Source organism: Myxocyprinus asiaticus, chromosome 1 (genome assembly GCF_019703515.2).
Source record: "Myxocyprinus asiaticus isolate MX2 ecotype Aquarium Trade chromosome 1, UBuf_Myxa_2, whole genome shotgun sequence".
NCBI classification, from domain to species: Eukaryota; Metazoa; Chordata; class Actinopteri; order Cypriniformes; family Catostomidae; genus Myxocyprinus; species Myxocyprinus asiaticus.
In genome coordinates, this window is record NC_059344.1 from 12,579,152 (window position 1) to 12,603,276 (window position 24,125).

At 40.4% G+C, this 24,125-nt stretch overlaps 1 protein-coding gene across 1 annotated transcript; it reads left to right on the forward strand.

The window, feature by feature from the left end:
* LOC127449954 (stereocilin-like) lies at positions 1-23,705 on the forward strand. Its single transcript, XM_051713651.1, has 29 exons — positions 1-64; positions 171-1,304; positions 5,262-5,286; positions 5,382-5,874; positions 5,971-6,858; positions 6,995-7,057; positions 7,431-7,556; positions 9,312-9,478; positions 9,571-9,757; positions 9,841-9,956; positions 10,038-10,170; positions 10,269-10,451; positions 10,546-10,584; positions 10,670-10,846; positions 11,034-11,183; positions 11,773-11,831; positions 12,997-13,120; positions 14,105-14,187; positions 14,267-14,402; positions 16,630-16,826; positions 17,033-17,123; positions 17,211-17,370; positions 20,059-20,228; positions 20,325-20,480; positions 20,565-20,707; positions 20,811-20,959; positions 21,058-21,155; positions 21,462-21,609; positions 23,617-23,705. Exons 1-29 carry the CDS (start codon positions 1-3, stop codon positions 23,703-23,705), a joined length of 5,748 nt encoding a protein of 1,915 aa, XP_051569611.1.
* The last annotated feature ends 420 nt before the right edge of the window (positions 23,706-24,125 follow it).

Sequence of the window (24,125 nt, forward strand, 5' to 3'; positions counted from 1 at the left end):
ATGGGCAAGTTGAGAATTATTGTGGTTTTGCTTTTACTGGGACAAATATCATCCATAGCCAAAGGTAAGACAATATTAGCTGTTTTTGTTGTTCTTTTGGTATAACAATGACACAGTTTCACACTCCCATCTTTTTTACATTTTGCTTTAACTAATGCTTCTCATGTTAGGGAGAAAAAAAGAGGACCAGAAGGAAGCGATTTTTAAAGAGCTGGTTGAGATCTGGAGAAATGGTGGAGGCTGGAACCCTCACAAAGTACAGCCACCACCAGAAAGACAACAAGATCAACAAATTAATTCCATATTGAGTAGCATTATGGGAGGTCTCAAGTCTGTGGGTTTAATTCCAAAGAGAAGTATGGGTCTGCCATCTCTAAACAAAGCCTTTGATCGAAACAGACTTTCAGGATTCCTTTATAACATCTCCATGTACCTCCAAGAGATGAGCACAGAGTTAGATGATCATCAGCAACCATTTGGTGATGACCAGTTTTGGGAGAACCTACTCTATTCTTTGCTTCAAACTGGAAGGGACACATCACTTGGATTATGGGATGGGAAAACTCCTCCACGACCCACTTTCAGGCTTCAGAATCTGTTTCTGTCGCTCAGGGGCAGCCCACATTGGGATGGACTTCTAGGGATAGTGCAAAGCATTTTGACCCTTACTGAGCGGCAGCCACAAAAACCCATCTTGACTTTTGTTTCCCAGAACTGGAAGACCATCAGTGCTTTGCTCGAAACTGTTCTTCAAGCTCTGGTCAGTGGGACCTATGGCCAAGCTGTTGCAGGTCTGCAGGGTTTCATCTGTGTCCTGAAAGGACGAAATGATTGTGCCTTCAACCTGAGCTGGCTGCAGCAGCTCCTTAGCTTTATGGAGACCAGGAACTGGAAACCTGTGGTCAGTTTACATCCTGTAAGTGTGGAAAACAATCAAAGAGATGCTGCCCTCTCTCCAGGACGTTTTAAGCCCTTCCTCGTGCCACCTGAGGTGCTACATGAGGAGCATCTCTTGTTGAACCAAACAGGCACTGATTCCGAGAGCCTTGCTTCTATGCAAGCATTGCTTCTCCAAGCTTTGTCAAGGTCAAATGCAGGGGAAAGGGCAGTACAGTTTGCAGAGCGTAATCCTGGCCTCCTGCAGGGCTTGGATAACCTCAGACGTGGATTCCTGCGCAATGTTGGCCGCAGTGTGTATGGTAATCTGAGAAGAAAAGTCTTGCAAATGACCAATGCTTTGCTGGATGATGTAAGCAGCATGGTGGGAGAACCGCAGTACAGTCACCATGGAAGATGCTCTGTAGGCAAGTACTGCTTTATTTTTGACACATTTAGGGTCCTATTTTAAGAGTGCCATAGACCTTATTCAAGCTAGTGCCATCTTTGATTTTTAATGGGAATGACAATGAGGCTGTGAGGGATAGATTCACAATCTCTTCAATGGACTGTACTGCAGTTTAAAGTGTTTTTGGATCATTCTGCACACAAAACATTGATAAAATATCTGTCCAAGAACATTCAGTATACAAAGAACTCCAGACAACATGAGTTGTGGAAAATCAGAGCCATTGAAGAGATGGTAAGCCTATCCCTCACAGCCTCGTTGTCATTCCCGTTAAAAATCAAAGATGGCGCTAGCGTGAATAAGGTCAATAAGTCATAAGCGTAAAGTCAATGGGCATGGCCATAAAGTTTCGGTATTTTCGTGCAAGCATGCGCTAAATATAGGAACAATTGGGTTTGGTGAAATTGTACCAATGCGCTAATGGGCTGGGTCATGTGCAATTAGGTGGTTCTTCTCCGGTTATTGCAACAACTTATTATACTGCATACAGGGTTCCTACTCTTTTCAAGGTACAAATTTCCAGGACATGTCCAGGACATTTTATATGCCCAACAAGTGTAATATTTCAGCAAAAACACATGCGTCCATTTAAACCGACCTTTGTTTTTTGCCATTTCTGTGTGTTTTTGATGGCAGTTTCTAACCTCCAGATAAGCAGTTTGCTCCATGGTCCAGTGTGATTATTAATCCACGTAAAGCTGTGATTTAATTAAATAAATACATAGTCTGTATGTGCTGTGAACTTCTGAGTGCTCTCTGTCTGTCATTTCACACGCAAGAGTGCGCATGGTGATCATGATGAGGTGTTTTCAGTGTATGAGCAGCGGTACACATTCATTTTGAAGTGTGCATCACTTGTAGATTATTTGTTTATTCAATTAAATCAGAGACTTTTTTTTAATTTATCACACTAGAACATATCACAATTTTAATTTGATAAATTTTACATTCAAACATTCATTTTCGTCCAAATATGTCATATTCCATGACATTCTGCGTTTTATTGCTAATGCCATTTTTATGACTAGATACCATGTTTTCTGCATACTACATGTGGTAACTGTGGTATAAGCTGACTCCGATCATTGAATTATTGAAAATGAATTCACATCCTGAGGTATTAAGGCCGAATCACCATGCTACCAACCCAGTGAGAATTAATAAAAATGTTTGAGACAATCACTGATCCACGGACATGTTTTCCAGGGTTATTTTTTTAAAAGAATAACCTAAAAGCACCAACTTAACATATTTGAAAGATTAAATTATAGAAAATTATCTGCCCAATTGTGCAAAATTAGCAGCAAAAATAAAAGGGTAATTTGGTGTGGCTTGCTTCTCTTTCACAAATTTGTTCAGTTTCATTAATTGATTAGTTTAGTGACCACTTCTGGAGATGCCATCAGGTTGTGACAAATGATCATCTTATGTGCAATTAGTGAGTCACTGTATCATTTTGAGGTGTTCAAGAACGAAATCTGCCATGAGACTTTATAGTATTTAAGAATTATAAGAACAAAGCAGATCTATAATTTCCGTTCAGTTTGCGAACTGCCGAGAATGACTTTTCATCCAAAAAGACAACAATAATAGTCTAATAATAATAGTAATTATGAGTATTAATAACATCTTTACCTTTTCCTTTATTAAAATTTGCATGTCAAATATACTGACTTCAGCAGAATGTTTAAACATTATAAGAACAAAGCAGATCTACTGTATCATTTTCCAACAATATTTAAACTGCTGAGCATGACTTTTATCAGAATAGACAATAATAATAGTATAATAATAAGAATTTTGAGTTTCAATAATGTCCTTTCCTCATGGTGAAGTGCATTTCACGAGTTGAGTCGAGGCAACAACATTCCACTCAACGCCAGCGTCAAGCAGCGCTTTGCCCTCCACATGACAAGCAGAAAGCATCACGGAGGGGCGAATTTACGAGCTTGCCACGCAAGAAAGTGTGTGCGCAATAAACATTGAAAACATTTATTTGGAAGAGAATAATTTTTTTTGCTGTTGTTTGTTTTGGTGAATGTAATTACTGCAGTTCAATAACTGTGGTCTCTGGCTACTCAGAAACAATAAGGTAATAATTCATTAAAATAAAGACATTCAATATCTCTTCATAAATTTAGACAGTCACTGTGCATGCGCTGCAGTAGCCAAAGCATGCGAATGGCCGTAGCTGTAACCAATCAAGCGATCTGTCTTGATTGAACCCCGATTACAAGCACACGACTGGCTACTGCTTTAATCAATCATGAGGTTGTAAGCGCCTTAACCATTGATGTTGTTTCACAATGTGCAGCTACCGACAGTGACAAAACTATATGAATTTGTATATTTGACTCCTATTCCGTGTCCCTATTGGTCCCGAATGTTACCATGTTTTTGTGCATGTAACGGAAACCTTGCTAGCAACACAGTCAACCGTTTTATTATACTGAAATATTTTCCAGGACAAATAATTATTTTCCAGGACATTTTGGTATTTTTCTAATTTTCCATGACTGGAAAACTGCATTGCAAAATTCCAGGTTTTCCAGGAAGCATGGGAACCCTAGTCCATTCCCTCAAGCAACAGTGATATAAACAAATACAGCACATTCATAAAAAGTTGGTAGTGTAAATTGACTGTATCCAATTAATTAGAATAATAGAAATATCGACACACTCCTTTTATTTGCTTAAAAAATGTTATTCTCATCAGGATTTTGACGTACACTCCATTAAATTATAAGGAATGTAAGTATTATTAATAATTTCTATCTACTGTCACACAAATCATGGCTAGTATTAATAGTGATTGTATCGGCATGCATTTCACTTCTACCAGTCGATTTAGATTTTTAACAATTAAATTCATTTATTGAAACACGAAAAAATTAAACCAAAAATATTTCTAAATTCAAATTACACTAGAACGAAAAAAAAAAGAAAGAAAAAAAATCATATACCAAATTCAAACATTTTATCCTCTTCAACTTCTTTCACAACACCTTTGCAGGGACTTAAAAATCACTATGACAACAAAAAATAAAATATCAGATTATAGATAAAATTGTAAATATAAACATAATAATAATAATTGAAAAATAAACAATGACCTAAAGATAGTTTAAAACAAATCTCGACTAAAACTCATCAGGGACATAATTTGATGTTCCACTATATTTTATAATTTGGACATTGGACATTGAAACTTTATTACCATAAGCTGGTGAAATCTCCAAACTGCAAATATAGGAACTGAATTTAGACTTTGTGCTGAAAACAGACCTGTTTATGAAACGTCTTACCGCAATTACCTATTTCTCAGGAAATTTTCTTTGCGGCACTTCATTTACATACAATACACCCACTGTTTCTACACATACACCCACAGATGCAAACACTACCACCCACGGCCACTTGCGCTTTGTGCTGGAATGAAAATTGCACTTAGAATTAACACGCTCACGAAAATTTGATAAGACATAGTGTACGGGCGCTGTGCGTAGTGTGCACTCAAGAAAATAGAGCCCATAATAGTTTATGTGCAAAATGCACAAGCTGTCATGTGAGAAACATTTATGCCTGTGTTGGAACTTGTTGAAAAATACAGTATGAAAGAAATCCTTGACTGCGGAGGCCCACTACTAAAATAACAATGGCCATGTTAGTCATTAAAGAGATCTTTGTTACTCTAAATCCTATAGCCTGGATAATCTTCTCTTTCTTTTATGTCTGTAACCATACACTCGTTATTACGTGCACAGCTATGCCATTTCATCAAGGCCAATTGTATAAAACAGTAGATGCCTCTCCATTTTCCTCAAATTAATCAATTGTGTTCTGTGATTATATTGTGATTTGTATCAATAAACTATTGACCCAGAACTTATCCATTTACTTCTGTTTCTTTGTAAAGGTGACCTCAGGCAACTGATTTTATGGTAAGTGGAATGAGATACAGTGGGACATCACAAACTTATCTAAAAGTGTATAATGAACATGCTTGGAAATGAGTCTTGTTTTCCTCTTTGTACAGGGGAATTAGACACAATTTGACATGGAATGCTCAAGCAATGGGTTTCAGTTCAAAAGGTATACCCAGCAGGCCATCTTTCATGTCCTGCCCCTCTCAGGAGGAAAAAATTACTTTTAAACAACAGCCCTCATCTAAAACATCCAGACTACATCAGCCCCGGCCAAATGTCCATGAGCAGAGTGATTTGGACCTCACACTCTCAGTAGAGATTCTGGAAGCTGCCTGTAATGCCTCAATCCCTGGTCTCACCGGGGTTTCAAATTTTACTGTTTTCCTCTATTGTAATATTTTTGAGGGTAAGGATGACTCACAGGACCCTGAAGTCAGCCATTTTGGGATAGACCTGCAGGCAACCTGCTCTGATGCAGCTTGGTACCTCTCAGCGGCAGAAGAGGATTTTCTTTGGGTTCATGTTTGTAGTGAATATTTTGCTCATGAGTTCAACAAAACTGTGTGTGCCAACTCTACATTCTGGCTGCAACATGCCCATCAGGTACATTGTGCTATTGTTAGCTATATTTTCCAGAAAATACTAAAGTTTTCTGTATTAGTGATCTCTTTACGGTGTGCTTCTCTGAAATTTTCTCAGGTAGAAGCTACTAAGGATTACCAGTACCTCAACCAGACAAGCATCGATGACCTCTGTCTTCAGCTCTCAACGGATGTTTCTAGGGAAAGTCTTACAGATGCCACTGAGGATTGCTTAGCACTGCTGAGCAGCAAAACTCTAACTGCCCAGGATTTCAGAAGATGTTTTCTCCCCAATAACACAGCCCTAATTGCCTCTTTGTGTGGTAACGATTCATCTCAAACACCCCAAGATGGGAGTTGGGCAGCAGAGTACTGCTCTAAATTCATCCTTAATCACACGTACGGTGATTTCAAAGACAGGCTCTGTGACTACACAAACTGGAAGATTGAACATTTTATTAACTCCACTGCCCTTGAGCTTTGCAGCAGTAAAGCAGGCCTGAAGGATTACATTTGCAAAAACACCACACTGTACCTCATGCTGGTTCGAAAGCATCCTTCATTATTAGAACACTGTCTGAACTATGAAGAGAAGCAGGGCAGCAAGTGTGTCCTACAGCGACTGTTTGACATGCTGCCAGCCCCCTATGATTTTGACACCTCTCAGCTTTGTGTGAACCCCTTGCCCATTCTACAGGAAGTCATTCATATGCTCACTCTATGTGAAGGAGTAGTGGATGAACGCACAGGCTGGTTGGCTACAGTGAGCTATGTGCTTCGAGTGTTGGACTTTATGGTAGGGCTCTCAGCAGGTTTGGAGGAGGGAGAAAGCGAAGTGCGTCAGGGCCTGAGCCAGGCCATTCTTCTTTCTAGCCTCCAGGACAACGCTTCCTTCTGGGCTACTCTAAGACCAAATGCATCCATAAGTGTACTTCACACTGTTGGCGTCTTTCTCAAGAGAGAGCAAAACTATTCCCTCAAGGAAGACCTTTTAAGCTGTTTCAGTGTATGTCAAGTATTTACTTGTTGCTTTTTACTCACCTTAAGTAAATACTTGTTAAATTACCCATAAAAAACTAAAATATATTAAATAAGTAATAATATTTGATGCATTCAGTTTCAAAGTCTTTTCTTCCCAGCAGCCTGTCCTGTGGGACCTCATTCAGAGGGAGGGCAACTCTTCCACTTTAAGATTTCTAATGCAGGTATAACCAATACTTCCTGATTGAAGTTTAGCTAGTCAGTTAAAAAAAATAAAAAATAAAAAAAATAAATAAAATAAAATAAAAGGGTAGGTTTGGCTGGTGAAAAGCATGGCTATGGTGGTCCACCAGCTAGATCAGCATACACCAGCCTAGACCATAATAGGAATTGCATGCTGGTTAAGCTGTTTTTGTTTTGCAGGCCCAAAAAATAAAATATGTTTATTATTTGGCATAATGTTGATTCATTTAGTAAATAAGTTGAGCTCAGCCCAGTTATGCAAAGATGTTCCTTGAACAAGGCTCTTATTTGGCATGCAGAAACATCCCAATTGATATGTCATTATCTCTAATGATGTGACTAATACTCTTCAAGGAGTACCTACAGATGCCCAGAGAGAGTATTCGCACTGTGGTACTGTCAGCAGAAAAAGACGCTGTCAAAAGATTCCTTTCCCATGTTCATCAGAGTTGGGATCAGCTTCAAGTGGAAACCATCCAGGTAAACAAATAACATCCTTAGTAATCTGTGATAGGGTGCCTACACTCTATAGTTTACACTGCATTAGAGAATGCTGCAAATCCACTGATTTCAATGAGAATGGTGCTTTGGATGGACATAGAGGGAAACACAAGGGTTTGTGAAAGTGATGTTCTGTCATGTGACTAAAAGGTGAGAAAATGTAAAGCTGTGATGCAATGCACTAGACAAATGTGAATATTAGAGTAGTGGGTCCAGTTGAGCTTTCGAGAAATCAATTAGCGGTACTCCTGCTTGATTTCAAAGTGACAGCTTTGTCCACACCCTCAAAATGCATCTTTGCATTTCCATTCATCAAATGCTCCGAGCTTTGTCTAGTGTATACTGTACATATATATATATATATATATACACACACATACATACAGTTGTGCTCAAAGGTTTGCATATCCTGGAAGAAATTGTGAAATTTAGGCATTGATTTTGAAAATATGACTGATTATTAGGCATTATATAAGGATAGTGATCATATGAAGCCATTTATTATCACATAGTTGTTTGGCTCCTTTTTAAATCATAATGATAACAGAAATCACCCAAATGGCCCTGATCAAAAGTTTACATACCCTTGAATTTGTGGCCTAGGTCAGGTAGACCAAGAAAGATTTCAGCCACAACTGCCAGAAGAATTGTTCGGGATACAAAGAAAAACCCACAGGTAATCTCAGGAGAAATACAGGCTGCTCTGGAAAAAGACGGTGTGGTTGTTTCAAGGAGCACATTACTTGTTGACCCCTCTCCAAACATAGCGCTTATGGTTGTGACCATAAAGCTCTATTTTGGTCTTGTCACTCCAAATTACAGTGTGCCAGAAGCTGTGAGGCGTGTCAAGGTGTTGTCGGGCATATTGTAACCGGGCTTTTTTGTGGCATTGGCTTCTTTCTGGCAGCTTGACCATGCAGCTCATTTTGTTCAAGTATCGTTGTATTGTGCTCCTTGAAACAACCACACCGTCTTTTTCCAGAGCAGCCTGTATTTCTCCTGAGGTTACCTGTGGGTTTTTCTTTGTATCCTGAACAATTCTTCTGGCAGTTGTGGCTGAAATCTTTCTTGGTCTACCTGACCATGGCTTGGAATCAAGAGATCCCCGAATTTTCCACTTCTTAATATGTGATTGAACAGTACTGACTGGCATTTTCAAGGCTTTGGATATCTTTTTATACCTTTTCCATCTATATGAAGTTCCATTACCTTGTTACACAGGTCTTTTGACAGTTCTTTTCTGCTCCCCATGGCTCAGTATCTAGCCTGCTCAGTGCATCCACGTGAGAGCTAACAAACTCATTGACTATTTATACACAGACACTAATTGCAATTTAAAAAGCCACAGGTGTGGGAAATTAACATTTAATTGCCATTTAAACCTGTGTGTGTCACCTTGTGTGTTTGTAACAAGGCCAAACATTCAAGGGTATGTAAATTTTTGATCAGGGCCATTTGGGTGATTTCTGTTACCATTGTGATTTAAAAAGGAGCCAAACAACTATGTGATAATAAATGGCTTTATATGATCACTATCCTTAAATAAAAGACAGTTTTTTTTTTTTTGTTTTTTTTTGCATGATCAGTTATATTTTCAAATTCAATGCCAAAATTTCACAATTTCTTCCAGGGAATGCAAACTTTTGAGCACAACTGTATACATATATAAATATGTGTATGTGTGTGTGTGTGTGTGTGTCCTTGGGAGTACATATAAATAATTGTCATTCACAGGTCTCTCCAAAGGAACAAGAGGCCATGGAGACAATGACAGCTGCTTTCATCCACAAGTTTCCTCGTGTCACACCTGAACTCTTCATCGACCTCTCACAGTTCATACCATACATGTCTGTCTCTGACATTATGACCTTTCCTGCCTCGCTGATGGCCAATGCAAGTGTGTAAGTTGGTTGTATTGAAATTGTTAATTTTTATTTACAGTTCTCGATGTCCACATAATTCCATTTTCCATATTCATGTTCTCTCGCTCCAGACTGATGGCAATAAGTGATCACAGCTCTGAGATGAAGTCTCCACAGAAACAAGCGTTTGTAAAACGGCTTTTGCAGTCCAGCTTAGCTGGAGATGTTCCTTCTTGGCCTCCATACTTCCTTAGCTCCATTCTGCCCCTACTTCCACATCTCCCAGTCAGTCACTTTCAGCAACTCACATCTCAGCAAGTAAGTTACGTCTCAGTATGTGAATCCTGCTTTTTGTACTTTTCACACAGCAAAAGTAAAGTTTGAATATGTGCCCCATACAGCTCACCCCCTTAATTGAGATGCTGGGGAACAGCAGTCTGGATGCCACAAGGGGGCGCCATGTACTTCGTACTGTCTTCAACAGAGGGACGAACCTCTCAAGCGATAACATAATGAGGTACAAATGCAAGTTCAACCTCATTTGACACTTACAGTAGGAAGAACAATACTTGAGAAGATACCATGTTTCTCACAACAGGTTAGGAGTTCTCATATGTTACCTGAATTCAGAGGACTTGCAACAGTTATTGTCTTCGTCAACTCTTTCATCAACCCTGTGGGAACAGCTGGCACGATGTGTATCAGAGGGACATGTTAGTGGAAGTGGCAGAGTGAGTCTATATCTTCTGAATGCCTTACCTTTTTTTAAAGCAAACATTGCATGGTATTGTTCTATGTCTTATTTACAAAGTGTTCTTTTTTTGCACAGCTGTCACATTGGCTTGGAATGGCCCTTAAATCTTTAAATGCCAGTGTCTTATCTGCTTCGACAATGGCCTCATTACATGGTATGCTGCCACAGATTGGGGCTTCATTCTTGGAACCACTGTCCTCAGTCGAGTTATTGGATCTTGTAACTCTTCCGGGTATGCCAACTTTCCCACCTGCACAGGTAAGTACAGTAGAATGATATTCCAAATAGTGGGTTATCGTATACAGCATAACTTTATAAATATTGACTCATTTTCCCATTTCTTTCAATGCAGGCATTCCAGATACTGAACAAAATAGCAGAGGAAACAAATGTAAGCTGTACACCAGTATAAATAGAGTAAAATTTTGATTCATACCTTTAGTTATTCTCATATTCATGGTCTCAATCCTGTTTAGTTCAGTGCCAACACACTCTGCAGATTGAAACCATTGTTCCCAGGCCTGGGGCCATCTTTCTTGAAAAAGCTGGTTGTGCCTGAATCGGCTGGATTGCCTGATTGTAGGTGTTGGAATTCACTGCTTTCTGACCTACAGCCTGCTCTTCAAACAATGGTAAATTTTGCCCTCCAACAGGTAAGAACTACCCATATTTCTCTTTACAAAACAAGCAAATTCAATTTTGTGTCCCCAGTTGTGTTTATCAATTAGATTGTGTTACTATTATAATTTGTACAGCACAATCGTACCATTGATATATGTTGATGTTCCTACTAGGAAGGGCTTTAGTATCTGTATGCTAACACATGCTGTTTGTTTTAAGGCTCTGGAACGCAAATCTTCAAATATAACACAGCGATTGCAGTGTCTTCTACCTTCCATCTCTTTAAAGAAATTAATGTCAGATCTAAATGCAGAGACAGTTCTTCAGCACATATCTCTTTATAAAAATCTGCCCTGGTCTCATCAACAGGTACAATATTACATACTGTTACTGTAAAATTTTAGCAAGCTTACCTTTTTGCCAGCTCATAAACTTAAACTCTATTGTATGTTGCTAAGCTATATATGGCATTACATGTTCAGAAAACAGACACTTTTCAAGTCTTCAACTGATGCTGTCCAGGTGCATCTGACTTTGTATATTAGCTAATGTTCAGTTTTATATTTGGATTGCGATTTAAAATTTAGATTATATCTATTTTCTTATCACTCAACTCTAAATGCATAAAAAATACATATGAAAACATCACACTTTTAATATTTGTTCGAGTAGTGGAAGAATTGGGTAGTCAGTTCTATCACACCGTACTTTACATTCAGTGCACCGTACTGAAACGGCCAGACAAAGCTGATCTCAAATTCTTTGGCAGATTATTTGTTATGCTTCAAGTAGTCTTTCAGTAAATTAATAATCTGAGCCTCTCAAATGCCATCAAGCAAACTGATCTTAATGTAGTACAATAGCCTCCACCAAAGAATATGAATGATTTATAACCCACATTAAAGAGATTTTGTGCTATCCAGTTTCTCAGACTCACTTGTTGTATGTGACACAACAGGCTCAAATGCTGTTCAAAATGATTCATCGGAACGTAAACATCACAAGAGAATCAATACTGTAAGTGATATTAAGCATTACCATACTTTATGACTGTCACTCATGATAATATGTTCCTGCTGAAAAGAACAGCATAGCTGGTCACCAGCATATGCTGTGTTTAGACAGTCCGTATCATCTTCACCAAAAAGACAAATGGTCGACCAACTTCACCTGCTTTTCCCCCAACATGATCACACGGGAAATCTGTGTTAGTGCAGAATTTGTTTCCACCCATATTCGGAACAGATGTGCCAAATTCCGGACAAGTGGCACCATGCGATGAATATTCATGCCCTGATGTCCCATGTACCCTTTGATCTCCAGCTAGCGAGATACTCAATTTGCAAAGAAATAAGGCAAATACTGTGTGGTTAGGGTTAGGAGAATATTATGCAATTACTACTCAAATGTTTCCAAAAAGCAGAAGTGCTGTGCTTTTCACATCACATTCATTCAAAGAAGTAAGTGAAGTCTTGTTGTGCATGCACACAACTGTAGTTCCAGCCTCAGCCACAGGGGGCATTTCGGAAATTCTTAAAGGAATAGTTCACCCAAAAATGAAAATTTGCTGATAATTTACTCATCCTCAGGCCATCCAAGATATATCTGAGTTTCTTTCTTCATCAAAACAGAATTTAAGATTTTCAAGATTTCATTTCAGGCCTCCTCCTTTAAACAATGCAAGTGAATGTACTCCATTTTTTGACGGTCCAAAATGCATATTTAGGGTGCATCAAAATAATCCACATGACTCAGTCGACAAATAAAGTTCTTCTGAACCAAAACGATTGATTATTTTTAGAAACAAAGCAATACTTATATACTTTTTAACTACAAATGTTCACTTCCATACATCTCTGTGACGCGCGCTCATGAGAGGGATGAGTAAGCTCGTTGGTAAGGTCACGTGTCACATGGAGGAGGAGTCAGGAAGCGCATCTTGGATGTAAATTATCAGCAAATTTTCATTTTTGGGTGAACTATTCCTTTAAAAAATAGACATTTAAACTGATGAAAAATCCTGATTTTCCCATGAGACCAGTCTGTTTTTCCCAGTGAACCAGCAAGACCAGAACTAAACCAGCATAAACATGCATTGACCAGCACAGAAACTGATGCTGGTCCTTTCAGCAGGTCCCATGATAGCCTGCCATGTTATTAATAACATTCTTTGCCATTGAAGAAATTTAGGTCGTATTGCAGGTGGCATGAGCTGTGAATGGCTGAGACTTTGGGTAAATGAATCAGGCTTCACAGTTTTGTTGGAGTTCATCACTAAATTACCAGGAGGAGTTAGACCTGCTTTGGTAAGAATACAAGAGACAATCTTTCTGTATTTATCTCACTATTAACAGCACTTGCTGTCCAAATGCAAAATTGCAGAGTTTTTTATATTTTGATTATGAATGAAGAAATGAATGAACATTACATTTATATATCACCTTTTTCTGACACTACACTCAAAGCACATTGCACATTGAACAGGGGACTCTCCTCAACCACCACCAGTGTGCAGCATCCACCTGGATCATGCAACAGCAGCCATAGCACACCAGTACACTCACCCCACACCAGCTTTTGGTGGAGAGGAGAGTTATAGAGCCAATTCATGGATGGGGATTATTAGGAGGTCATGATTAATAAGGGCCAATGGGGGGAATTTGGCCAGGACACCAGGGTTACACCCCTACTCTTTTTGAGAAGTGTCCTGGGAGTTTTTTTAATGACCACAGAGAGTCAGGACTTCAGTTTAACATCTCATCTGAAGGACAGTGCCTTTTTACAGTATAGTGTCCCCATCACTATACTGGGGCATTAGGACCCACACTGACCACAGGGTGAGCACTCCCTGCTGGTCTCCCTAATACCTCTTCCAGCAGCAACCTTAGTTTTCCCCAGGAGGTCTCCCATCCAGGTACTGACCAGGCTCAACCCTGCTTAGCTTTAGTGGGCAACTGGTCTTGAGCTACAGGATGATTAATCAACTATGTGTGGCAACATAACGGTATACTGTAGTCAAATTATTTAACATTGCGCATGACACTTTGAGTAATGTGCCTCACTTATATTATCAAAATATATACTCACTAAACCAACTAGGCAAGGGAAGTAAATTAACAACATTCATTTTATAAAGTTCCTGTAGCTCAACTGGTACAGTATGTCACTAGCAATGCCAAGGTCATGCGTTTGATTCCCAGGCACACATAAATTATGTATGCACTGTAAGTTGCTTTGGATAAAAGCATCAGCAAAATGCATACATGTAATCTAAATGTATGTTTCAACAGAGGAAATGCATTGTGGCAGAGATTAGGAAACAGCTAGACATTGATCTAAATGACTTGGACCCCTCGTTTGCAGCAAGATTACCGTAAGATCACAGGTTTACTCCCATTTCAAGCCGAGTCTCATTTTGCCCATCTTACTTAATGTTGAATTTTGTCTCACAGGCTGACCATGATGGAGCACCTGTCTAACTTCTCACTCATAAGAATACTGGACCATATTCAACAACACTTTATTGACTTTCTCCAGCTACCACAACACAAGCAAATGGCCTTGGCTGAGAAAGCTATCGAAGTACTTGTAAGAGCAAAATCGCTGCAAATGTTCTGCTCACATTTCAGAACTGAATCAAATGTAGTGCGGGACTTCTTAATATAGTAACAGTGACTAGGAGCAAAGAAATCCATTATGGAAATTCATTTTTATATCCATTGTAGTCTATTTTGTACAACTCCAATTCTATAAAAGTGGGACAGTATGAAAAATGCTAATAAAAACAAAAAGGAGTGATTTGTAAATTATATTCACCCTTTGCTATATTGAAAGCACTACAACTTAACATTATATGATGTTTTACCTCGTGAATGTCATTGTTTTTTTAAATGTACAGTAATATGAAATCAGATGATTGCAACACACTCCAAAAAAGTTGGGACAGTCAAGTGTTTACCACTGTGAAACATCACCATTTCTTCTAATAACACTTATTAAGCATTTAGGCACTGAAGACACAAGTTTGTTAAGTTTAAAAAGTGGAATTTTCCCCCATTCATCCATTATGCAGGTCTTCAGCTGTACAAATGTACGGGGTCTTCATTGCCGTATTGTGCGCTTGACAATGCACCACACATTCTCAATTGGAGCTGGTCAGGACTGCAGGCAGGCCAATCTAGCATCCGCACTCTCTGCTTATTCGGCCAGTATGTGGTTTGAAGTTGTCCTGCTGAAAATTCCGGGACGTCCCTGGAAAAGACGGTGCTGGATGGCAGTATATGCCGCTGTGCCCTCGCAGATGTGCAAGTTACCCATGCCATGGGCACTGACACACCCCTGGCCCATTCAGACACTGGGTTTTGGACCTGACACTGATAACAGCTTGAATGGTCCTGCACTTTGAAAGCACTGCACTTTATTACTCTTACTCTTATATCTCACACCGGACTGTCATAAATAATATTATTATTATATATATTCTCTCTTAACAACTTACTATCAACCGACAGCCTGAATGTCAATACAGTACAATACAGCCTACTGTACATTCTATATATACTACTATATATACTTTTTTATTTTTATTTAATAATGTGTATCTATATTGTGCGTACTGTATACTGTACAGTGTATGTTATTATTTGTATATTGTTGTGTGTAATTATGTGTATATTAGACTTTAAATTGTGTTGTGTTAATTTGATGTTATTGTAAATTGGTATATGTCTCATCTCTGTCACGACTGCTATATTGATCGTAACTGCCCCCAGAATTTCACACACCATTGCACTTGTGTATATGGCTGTGTGACAATAAACGTGATTTGATTTGATTTGATTTAGATTTTTCCTCTTTGGCCCGGAGAACACAATGGCTGTGTTTTTCAAAAACTACTGGATCAAAAAACACGGTTCCACTGTTCTATTTTCCATCCAAGATGACACTGAGCCCAGAGAAGTCGGCAGCGCTTCTGGGCAGTGTTGATGTACGGCTTCTGCTTTGTATAGTAAAGTCTTAACTTGCATCTGTGGATGCAACAGCGAATGGTGTTGACTATCAAAGGTTTACTTAAGTAATCCCAAGCCCATGTTCATGTTATCCATTACAGATGAATGATGTTTTTTAAGACAGTAATGTCTGAGGGATCAGAGATCACATGCATTCAGAAGTGGTTTTCGTCTTGCCCTTTACGCACCAAGATTTGTCCAGATTCCTTGAATCTTTTAACTCTATTGTGCACTGAAGAGGGTCAAATGGCCAAAATCCTTCCAATTTGTCTTTGGGGAACATTGTTCTCAAAGTGCTGAATTATTTGCTGAAGCATCTGTTGGCAAATTGACAAGTCTCGAATGATCCTTGCTCTTGAAGGACTAGGCTGTTTCTTGAGGCTCCTTATATATGATGACACCATTGCCTCACCTGTTTAACATCTCCTGTTTCACACTGCCTTGTTATTTTAACTTGTCAAATTGTTATTAGTCTTAAATTGCTCATCTCAACTTTTTTGGAGTGTGTTGCAATCATCTGATTTGAAATTACTGTGCATAAAAAAAAAAAAAAAATGAAATTCACAAGGTAAAACATCATATAATGTTTAGTTGTAGTGCTTTCAATATAACAAAGGGTGAATTTAATTTACAAATCACTGTTTTTTGTTTTTATTAGAATTTTTCATACTGTTTTCGATATTGGGGTTGTATTATCTATCATCCATTGGTTATCTTATCCAATAATATTTTCATGGAGTCTCAATACACACTTTCATCAACATCAACATCAACTTTGTTTTCATGCTCTTCTATTTTCATCGAAGGGCATCTCGGAAGATGATCTCACTGGAGCCTCCATGGACATGCTTGGTCCTCTTCTGCCCTTCCTGGACAGGGATTTATTAGCTCACGCCGACAGAGAGGCTCTGAAACTGCGACTGGAAGAGCTGAAACAGTATTGCCTTCCCCCTGACTCCTTAAGACAAATATCAGCTTTGCTTACAGAGAGGAGCATGATGGGGTGAGACAAAGTAGTTCCATTTTCTTTTTTTTAAACCTTGTCAGTACTTGACAGGGTTAGACAACCACTCTGTCCTGATTCTACTTGAACCTGTGAAAAGCTTATTTAATTGAGAGTTGCATTTCCTCATTCTGCAAATATGGCCCTGAAACTGAAATACTAGTTGCATCTGTACATCGAATTTAAGTACCGTTTGTTTCTGACAGAGAACCAAAAACATGGACAGTTGGGGATGTTGAACAAGTGGGTAGACTTGTGTTCACTCTTTCATCTCAACAGATAAGATCACTACCACTGGTAAGGGAAACACAGGCCTTTCGTTAAACTAAAGGTCAGTTTGGTGCAGGGTATCTTTATGGTGAACCTCTATATTTTTCTTTCAAGGGTGATTTAGGTAAAGACACAGTCGAGCAAGTTCTTCTGAGTCAGTGGCTTTGGAAAGACAGTGAAGTGGGTAAAGCTTGTTTGGACCTGACAGGACTAAGAGAGAAGATAAACAGCCTCATCCAAAGGATTGTGAAAGGTCGATGGTGGATGAGAAGGGGTGAGACATGTGTGCAGCATTTATTTATAGAATCCATCAGATGTGAGTGTAATGCTGTCACTGGCAATGACAAAGATGATGATGTGTGAAGAACCCAAGTGCAGTTTTATTATCAAACGTGAAATTCCAAAGCCGTAACTCCCAACATGAACAAAATACAACAACATGAACTTGACTTTAACTTGACTTGACTTGATTAAACTTGACATGACATGAACCATCCAACAAAGTTACACTCACAAACAATGTTACATGAACAATACCTGACCATGGACAATGGCAAAGAACTGATAATAAGGTAACAAGACAATAAACCAATTAAAACAAGACACATGAACATGGAGGGAAACATGAAATCACATGACCAGGGGACCACATGACATGAAACACATGAACAAACTCATTAAACATTACATATCCCCCCTACTAGGGGCGGCTCCTGATGCCCCAAAACCTGAACAAACACATGAAACATGACATCATCAAAAAGTTCTGTAGGGAGCTTTTTTCTGTAGGGGGGGGGGCTTAGCAAGACAGGGCGTGGAACATGGGATCAGGGCAATGCCAGTGGAAGGTGGAGCCATGAGAGGCTCGAGGGGCAGAGCCTTGAAAGACTTGAGGGGCAGAGCCATGGAAGGCGGAGCCATGAAAGACTTGAAGGGCGACACCAGGGAACTTGGTACCCAGAGAGTAGCTGACGGCTTGAAGGGACATGGTGGAGCCGGAGGTTCAGAGGACAGAGGTGAAGCCATATGGAAGGAGGTCCTTTGTGAAGCCGCAGGCTCGGAGTGACGAAGCAAAGCTGGAGGATAGGAGAGGCCAGGAGGACCAGGTGACCGACTGACCAAGGCAGAGCCGGAGGGACGAGGGACCCCATAGGAGCTGATTGGCTGAAGGACCACGGTGGAGCTGAAGGGACATAGGACCAAGGTGGGACTGAGGGATCGAAGGACCAAGGCGGAGTCCAGAGCTTGGATGGTCAGGAGAACTAAGGGTGGGCACAAGGGCGGGAACCAATTCCAGCTCAAATAGCCCAGTGAGAGATGGCTCTGGAACGGACAAGGTGAGCCTGAGACCTTGCATGGAGCAGACTGAAGCTTGGCTGTGACATGGCACTGAGCACACTGAGGCTTGGCTGTGACGTGGCATGGAGCAGACTCAGGAGTGGCCGTGACGGCATGGAGCAGACTCAGGCGTGGCCGTGACGTGGCATGGAGCAGACTCAGGCGTGGCCATGACGTGGCATGGAGCAGACTTGGGCGTGGCCGTGACGTGGCATGGAGCAGACTCGGGCGTGGCCGTGACGTGGCATGGAGCAGACTCGGGCTTGGCCGTGACGTGGCATGGAGCAGACTCGGGCGTGGCCGTGACGTGGCATGGAGCAGACTCGGGCGTGGCTGTGACGTGGCATGGAGCAGACTGAGGCGTGGCCGTGACGTGGCATGGAGCAGACTCAGGCGTGGCCGTGACATGGCACTGAGCACACTGAGGCTTGGCTGTGACGTGGCATGGAGCAGACTCAGGTGTGGCCGTGACGTGGCATGGAGCAGACTCGGGTCGTGGCCGTGACGTGGCATGGAGCAGACTCGGGCGTGGCCGTGACGTGGCATGGAGCAGACTCGGGCGTGGCCGTGACGTGGCATGGAGCAGACTCGGGCGTGGCCGTGACGTGGCATGGAGCAGACTCGGGCGTGGCCGTGACGTGGCATGGAGCAGACTCTGGCGTGGCCGTGACGTGGCATGGAGCAGACTCTGGCGTGGCCGTGACGTGGCATGGAACAGACTCAGGATCCGGGGCAAAAGATGGCACTAGCTCAGTGACCATGATGAGGAACCCAGGCTTGGCGGCCATGACGTGGGACTCGGGCTTGGTGGCCATGACATGGGACTCGGGCTTGGCGGCCATGACGTGGAATTCCGGCTCGGCATCCACCTCCCCCACAGTGAACGTAGAACCACTTATCTGCAGGGCAAGGTCGATATACTGAGCCAGATTGAGGGGACTGTGACCGCCAGGCATTAAGGACGAAACCAGCTCACTCAATCCCACCCGGAAAATGTCCCTGAGGGCGACTTCAGTCCACCTGGCAGGCCAGAGCGCAGAAGTCTAACCCTAACCCTAACTCTTCACAATTTTCCAGGAATCGATTCCCCTGGTGAAGACGCAGGACTTGAACTGCTGAGTTCATCTTGCGATGGTCAGGTATTCTGTAATATGTGCTGTCTCTGGCAATGACAAAGACGATTACGTGTGATGAACCCAAGTGCAGTTTTATTATCAAACGTGAAATTCCAAAGCCGTAACTCCCAACATGAACAAAATATAAAAAACATGAACTTGACTTTAACTTGACTTGATTAAACTTAACTTGACATGACATGAACCACCCAACAAAGTTACACTCACAAACAATGTTACATGAACAATACCTGACCATGAACAATGGCAAACAGGAGGCTTAAATACATGGACAAGGGAGAAACATGACAATGATAACCAAATGACAAGACAGAACTGATAACAAGGTAACAAGACAATAAACCAATGAAAACAAGACAAAAGAACATGGAGGGAAACATGAAATCACATGACATGGGGACCACATGACATGAAACACATGAACAAACACATTAAACATAACAGTGAGAACCTCTTTACTAAGTAAATAATATGTATTTGCTTATTAGGCCCCATCCCAAGCTGTGCAGATATTAAAGGGACATTTCCCTCGGCCTGGAGGTCCTATCAGCTCAGTCGAATGAAGAGGAGGGAGCTGAAGGCGTGTGTTGAATTCATGGGTCAGGATGACACACTTGATTTCGAGCAGCGTGAAGCACTTTGGATGGAACTCAGACCAGTTAAGCCACTTGTCCTTGTACAAATGCTATTGTTCAACAATTATCAAATGGGTTGCATGGTAATCTTATACTGAACAATAACCACTACCTTTTAGGTTTATAAGCCAGTGAGGCTGCTCAAACCAGAACAGGTGTTGGAACTGGGATGTATAGTGACTGAGATGGGTGAAAGAGAGCTACAGGCTGTCAACTTGTCCAATCTAGCTGTGGTGGCCCATCTTGGGAGCCTCAATGGTTGGAGCACAAAGAAAGTAAGTTCTTTAGTTTATCAAATAGAATTAAGCCAGAGGGCATAAAGAGGGACGCAATATTACTTGTAGTTTTTTTGTTTACAGATGAGAGCAGCTGTCCTTGGCATAATGAGGCGACTTAAACGTAAGCCTGAAGAACTTGGTGTGGTGGAGCTTGTTTCCCTTGGACATCTGCTTTGTGGCTTCAGTTCTTCTGAAATTTACCATCTAGATCCTTTCAACTTGAGGTCAGTGGTGGAGAAATCTATTTACACAGTCACTTCAAACTCCTTGAAACCACTGTGCTGTACCTCTTCTGGTACATATCTGTAGTACATTTCTGTCCATTAGTGTGGCTGCATTGTTTCTGCGAGAGATGGTACTGCCTTGTTCTGAGCAGCAGACAGAAGCGCTGACTTCACGCCTATACAATCCCCTAGGCTTCGGTCTAGTCAGCAGCTGGGGCCCTGAGGTCTTCACTGAGATTGGGACTTTGGCAGGTACTGACTAGGGGTTCAGTTACAAACAGTTTATCAAACAATATACACACACCAAAATGGGCAAGCTCTGAAAAGGCAAACTGATTCTCTGTTCTCAGCTGGGCTGGAGGATATGTTATTGTCTTCACTTGTAAAAGAGCAAATGGAGGGACTTACACCAGCAGCTATAGCCCTGATACCTCCAAGAAAATTGGCTGTGAGTGATAAGTAATCGTAGTGACCCTGCATGGGCCATTTTTTGTTTCTCTTGGGACATATACACTGTCAACCAGAAAAATAGCAAAACACATGTGAGACTTGTTTTCATGCATCCAAATTGGGACCAAAAAATTATATCTGTGTCATATTATAGGATGAGCATTAGGCCTGCCAGTGCAAAAGCAGAGTAGATGCCTGACCTGAGACTGGTTTCAGCCAATGATTTCTTTGCTATCATGTTTTTATGTACTGTTTGTTAACCCCATATTGTCCATATCATTAGACATTTCATTCATTATTTAAGGTGGTATTCAGTGCCACTCAGCTATCATGGCTGAGTTCTGAACAGGCGTGTGCTGTGACAGAGGAGCAGTGGGCGGAACTTGACAGTGAGCAAAGACAAGCGCTTGGCATGGCACAATATGAAGGTGAACTCATGCTTGAACACAGAGGTAAGCAGTAATGATCTAATAGTTCAAACCATTCTGCTGATCTAAGACCAGCTTTAACTCCTCTCTTGTAGTTATGAAGATACTTAACTCCTCTATAACTAAATATGCTTTGGTTAAAAAAACTTTTTGAATCCACCTTTTTCCTGAATGCCGAAGTGTTCCATGGCTTATAACTGATGCCTGTTTTCAATTTCTGGTCTCCAGTGTTTTCACTCGCATTGGCATATGTTCTTAGCAGATAATGTGATGTTTAGAGTATTACATTTGTAAAAATTGTCAAAAAACATATGGTCCTATGGTGTCAAGATGACTGTTTTTTTTTTTTGACAGTGCCTTATCTGAGTGGGTAGATGACATGACGCAATGGTCCAAGGTTAGTTACGTATAGTGATCGACCGATATGGGTTTTTTAATGGCCGATGCCAATATTTAGGGAGCAGGGTGGCCAATAGGCCGATACAATGCCGATATATCGCACAATTTAATATAGTAAATAACATAAACATAAAATTGCTAAAAAAATGCATAAACTCTTATTTAGCATTATATTTACTCAATTTCACACTAAACTTTAACTTTGTAAAAAATAATCACAAAAAATAATATTGTATTTTAAATGGTAGATAGCAGTTTCTTTTGATTTCTGTTTAGTCATCAAATTTTAGTAATTTATTTGTACATGAATAAATTGTTAATATATTAGAAAGAAGGAAATAACAGTACACACAGTAGTCCAGCAACCATGGATGGCATGTTCTCGTTAGCAATCACATTTTCTCAAAAAATACAGAATCAAACCAATTGCACATACAGTGTGCAGTGAATAAGACATTTACTCATAGCGCACGTGAAGCACTTTTACTTTGAAGTTGCACTCAAATGCTCCTGCGGATCCAGCACGAGCAGCAATCTCCTGACATTTTAAACGGCCTGGATTGCCTGCTTGGATTGTCACGGACTGACCATCATGATCTGTGATTCAGAGGAACTTTTGATCCTGATCCTGAAGTTTTGATTCTGGCTGATGGAATACGCACTTCAGAGGAATAAATTAGATGAGTGCTCGACGGGAAGAAAACGCTGGATTTTTGTGAGGTTTGTGAATTACATCTTTTTAAATGAGATATCTGCATATTTGCAGACAGCATATAATAGAAGTTTTATTGATATTTGCCTTTTATCATTAGAAAAGAAACTTAAAAGTTACAGGGAACTGCTGAGGAGAAGCTGATAGAATATGTTCCACAGAGGAAGATTTAAGAGCATTCCACAGGATGCTGGATCTGCTGAAGTGAGGTTGGTTTATTACATCTGTTTAAACGAGATATGCGCATATTTGCAGATGGTATATGATATTAGTTTTACTGCTATTTGTCTTTTTTATCATTAGACAAGACCGTTACAAGTTACAGGGAACTGTTGAGGAGAGAGAGAGAGAATGAAACTGGATAGCACTTTAACATTAACATTATGAGCTCAAACGCGTCTGATATGCGTACCGTTTAAATGACTCTGTGTTGCACACCGGTCTATTATTGTAGTAACACGATGACACGTAACAACAAAATGAACCGTGACTGGTCATTTACATGTCTCAGTCACGTCACATGATGCAAGCAGGCGATTCTCAGCGCCCTCAAGAAATCGGCCAAAGAGGAAAATTTATCGGCGGACGCCAATAATTATAAAATTCTGAATATCGGCCTCGGTGATATATCGGTCGACCACTAGTTACGTTGATATCATTAACTACTTTAAGTTTTTATGACAGCCAACAACTGCACAAGTTGAGCCTGAAATTCAACTATCAGTAAAATGGTTTTTGTTCTACTTCTGGACCACTTGTTTTGGTAGTTTTTAAATTAATTCTTGAGACCAGAAACAGAAAACAGGCAATCTGAATTATCATGGCGCCACCAAGTGGTTTCTCAGGAAAACTTTGGATTGCATAGCTGTTGTTCCGAGAAAAATCATTCATTGTACAACAAAATATATTTGTCTCCACAGGCAGGAACCGGGCTCCATCAGTACGGTTTGCCGACAGCTTCACAGAGTGCTTGTTAATTTTTGTCTGTACATTGTGGAATCTGTTATAAAGATTATAACCAAAAGTTATTTATTTGTTCCTCTTTATTGAATTATTACATTTTTAATTAAATGTCAACTCAAACACAACATGTGGACTGTCACTGCCGAAGGTGTTATACTCACAAATAAACACTTTATAGTTAAAGCATTCTTTAAAGGACACCGGAAAGGAGCAATCACACTCTGTACTAGCTGGACCTGCATACATGCATACACTCATGTACTGAGCTAATAAACAAGCAAGATTCTAATCTAAATTGTTCTGTGTACCATATGGAAATGCATTTTTGGTTTATGACTGAGACTTGCAAGTTGGTATTGTTCCTGCCATAATGGCAGACATCTGACTTTTGGTTTAATCAAAAGCCAAACACACACACATACACACACAACAATCCCGTGTAATACAGCTAACTACACAGTACTTC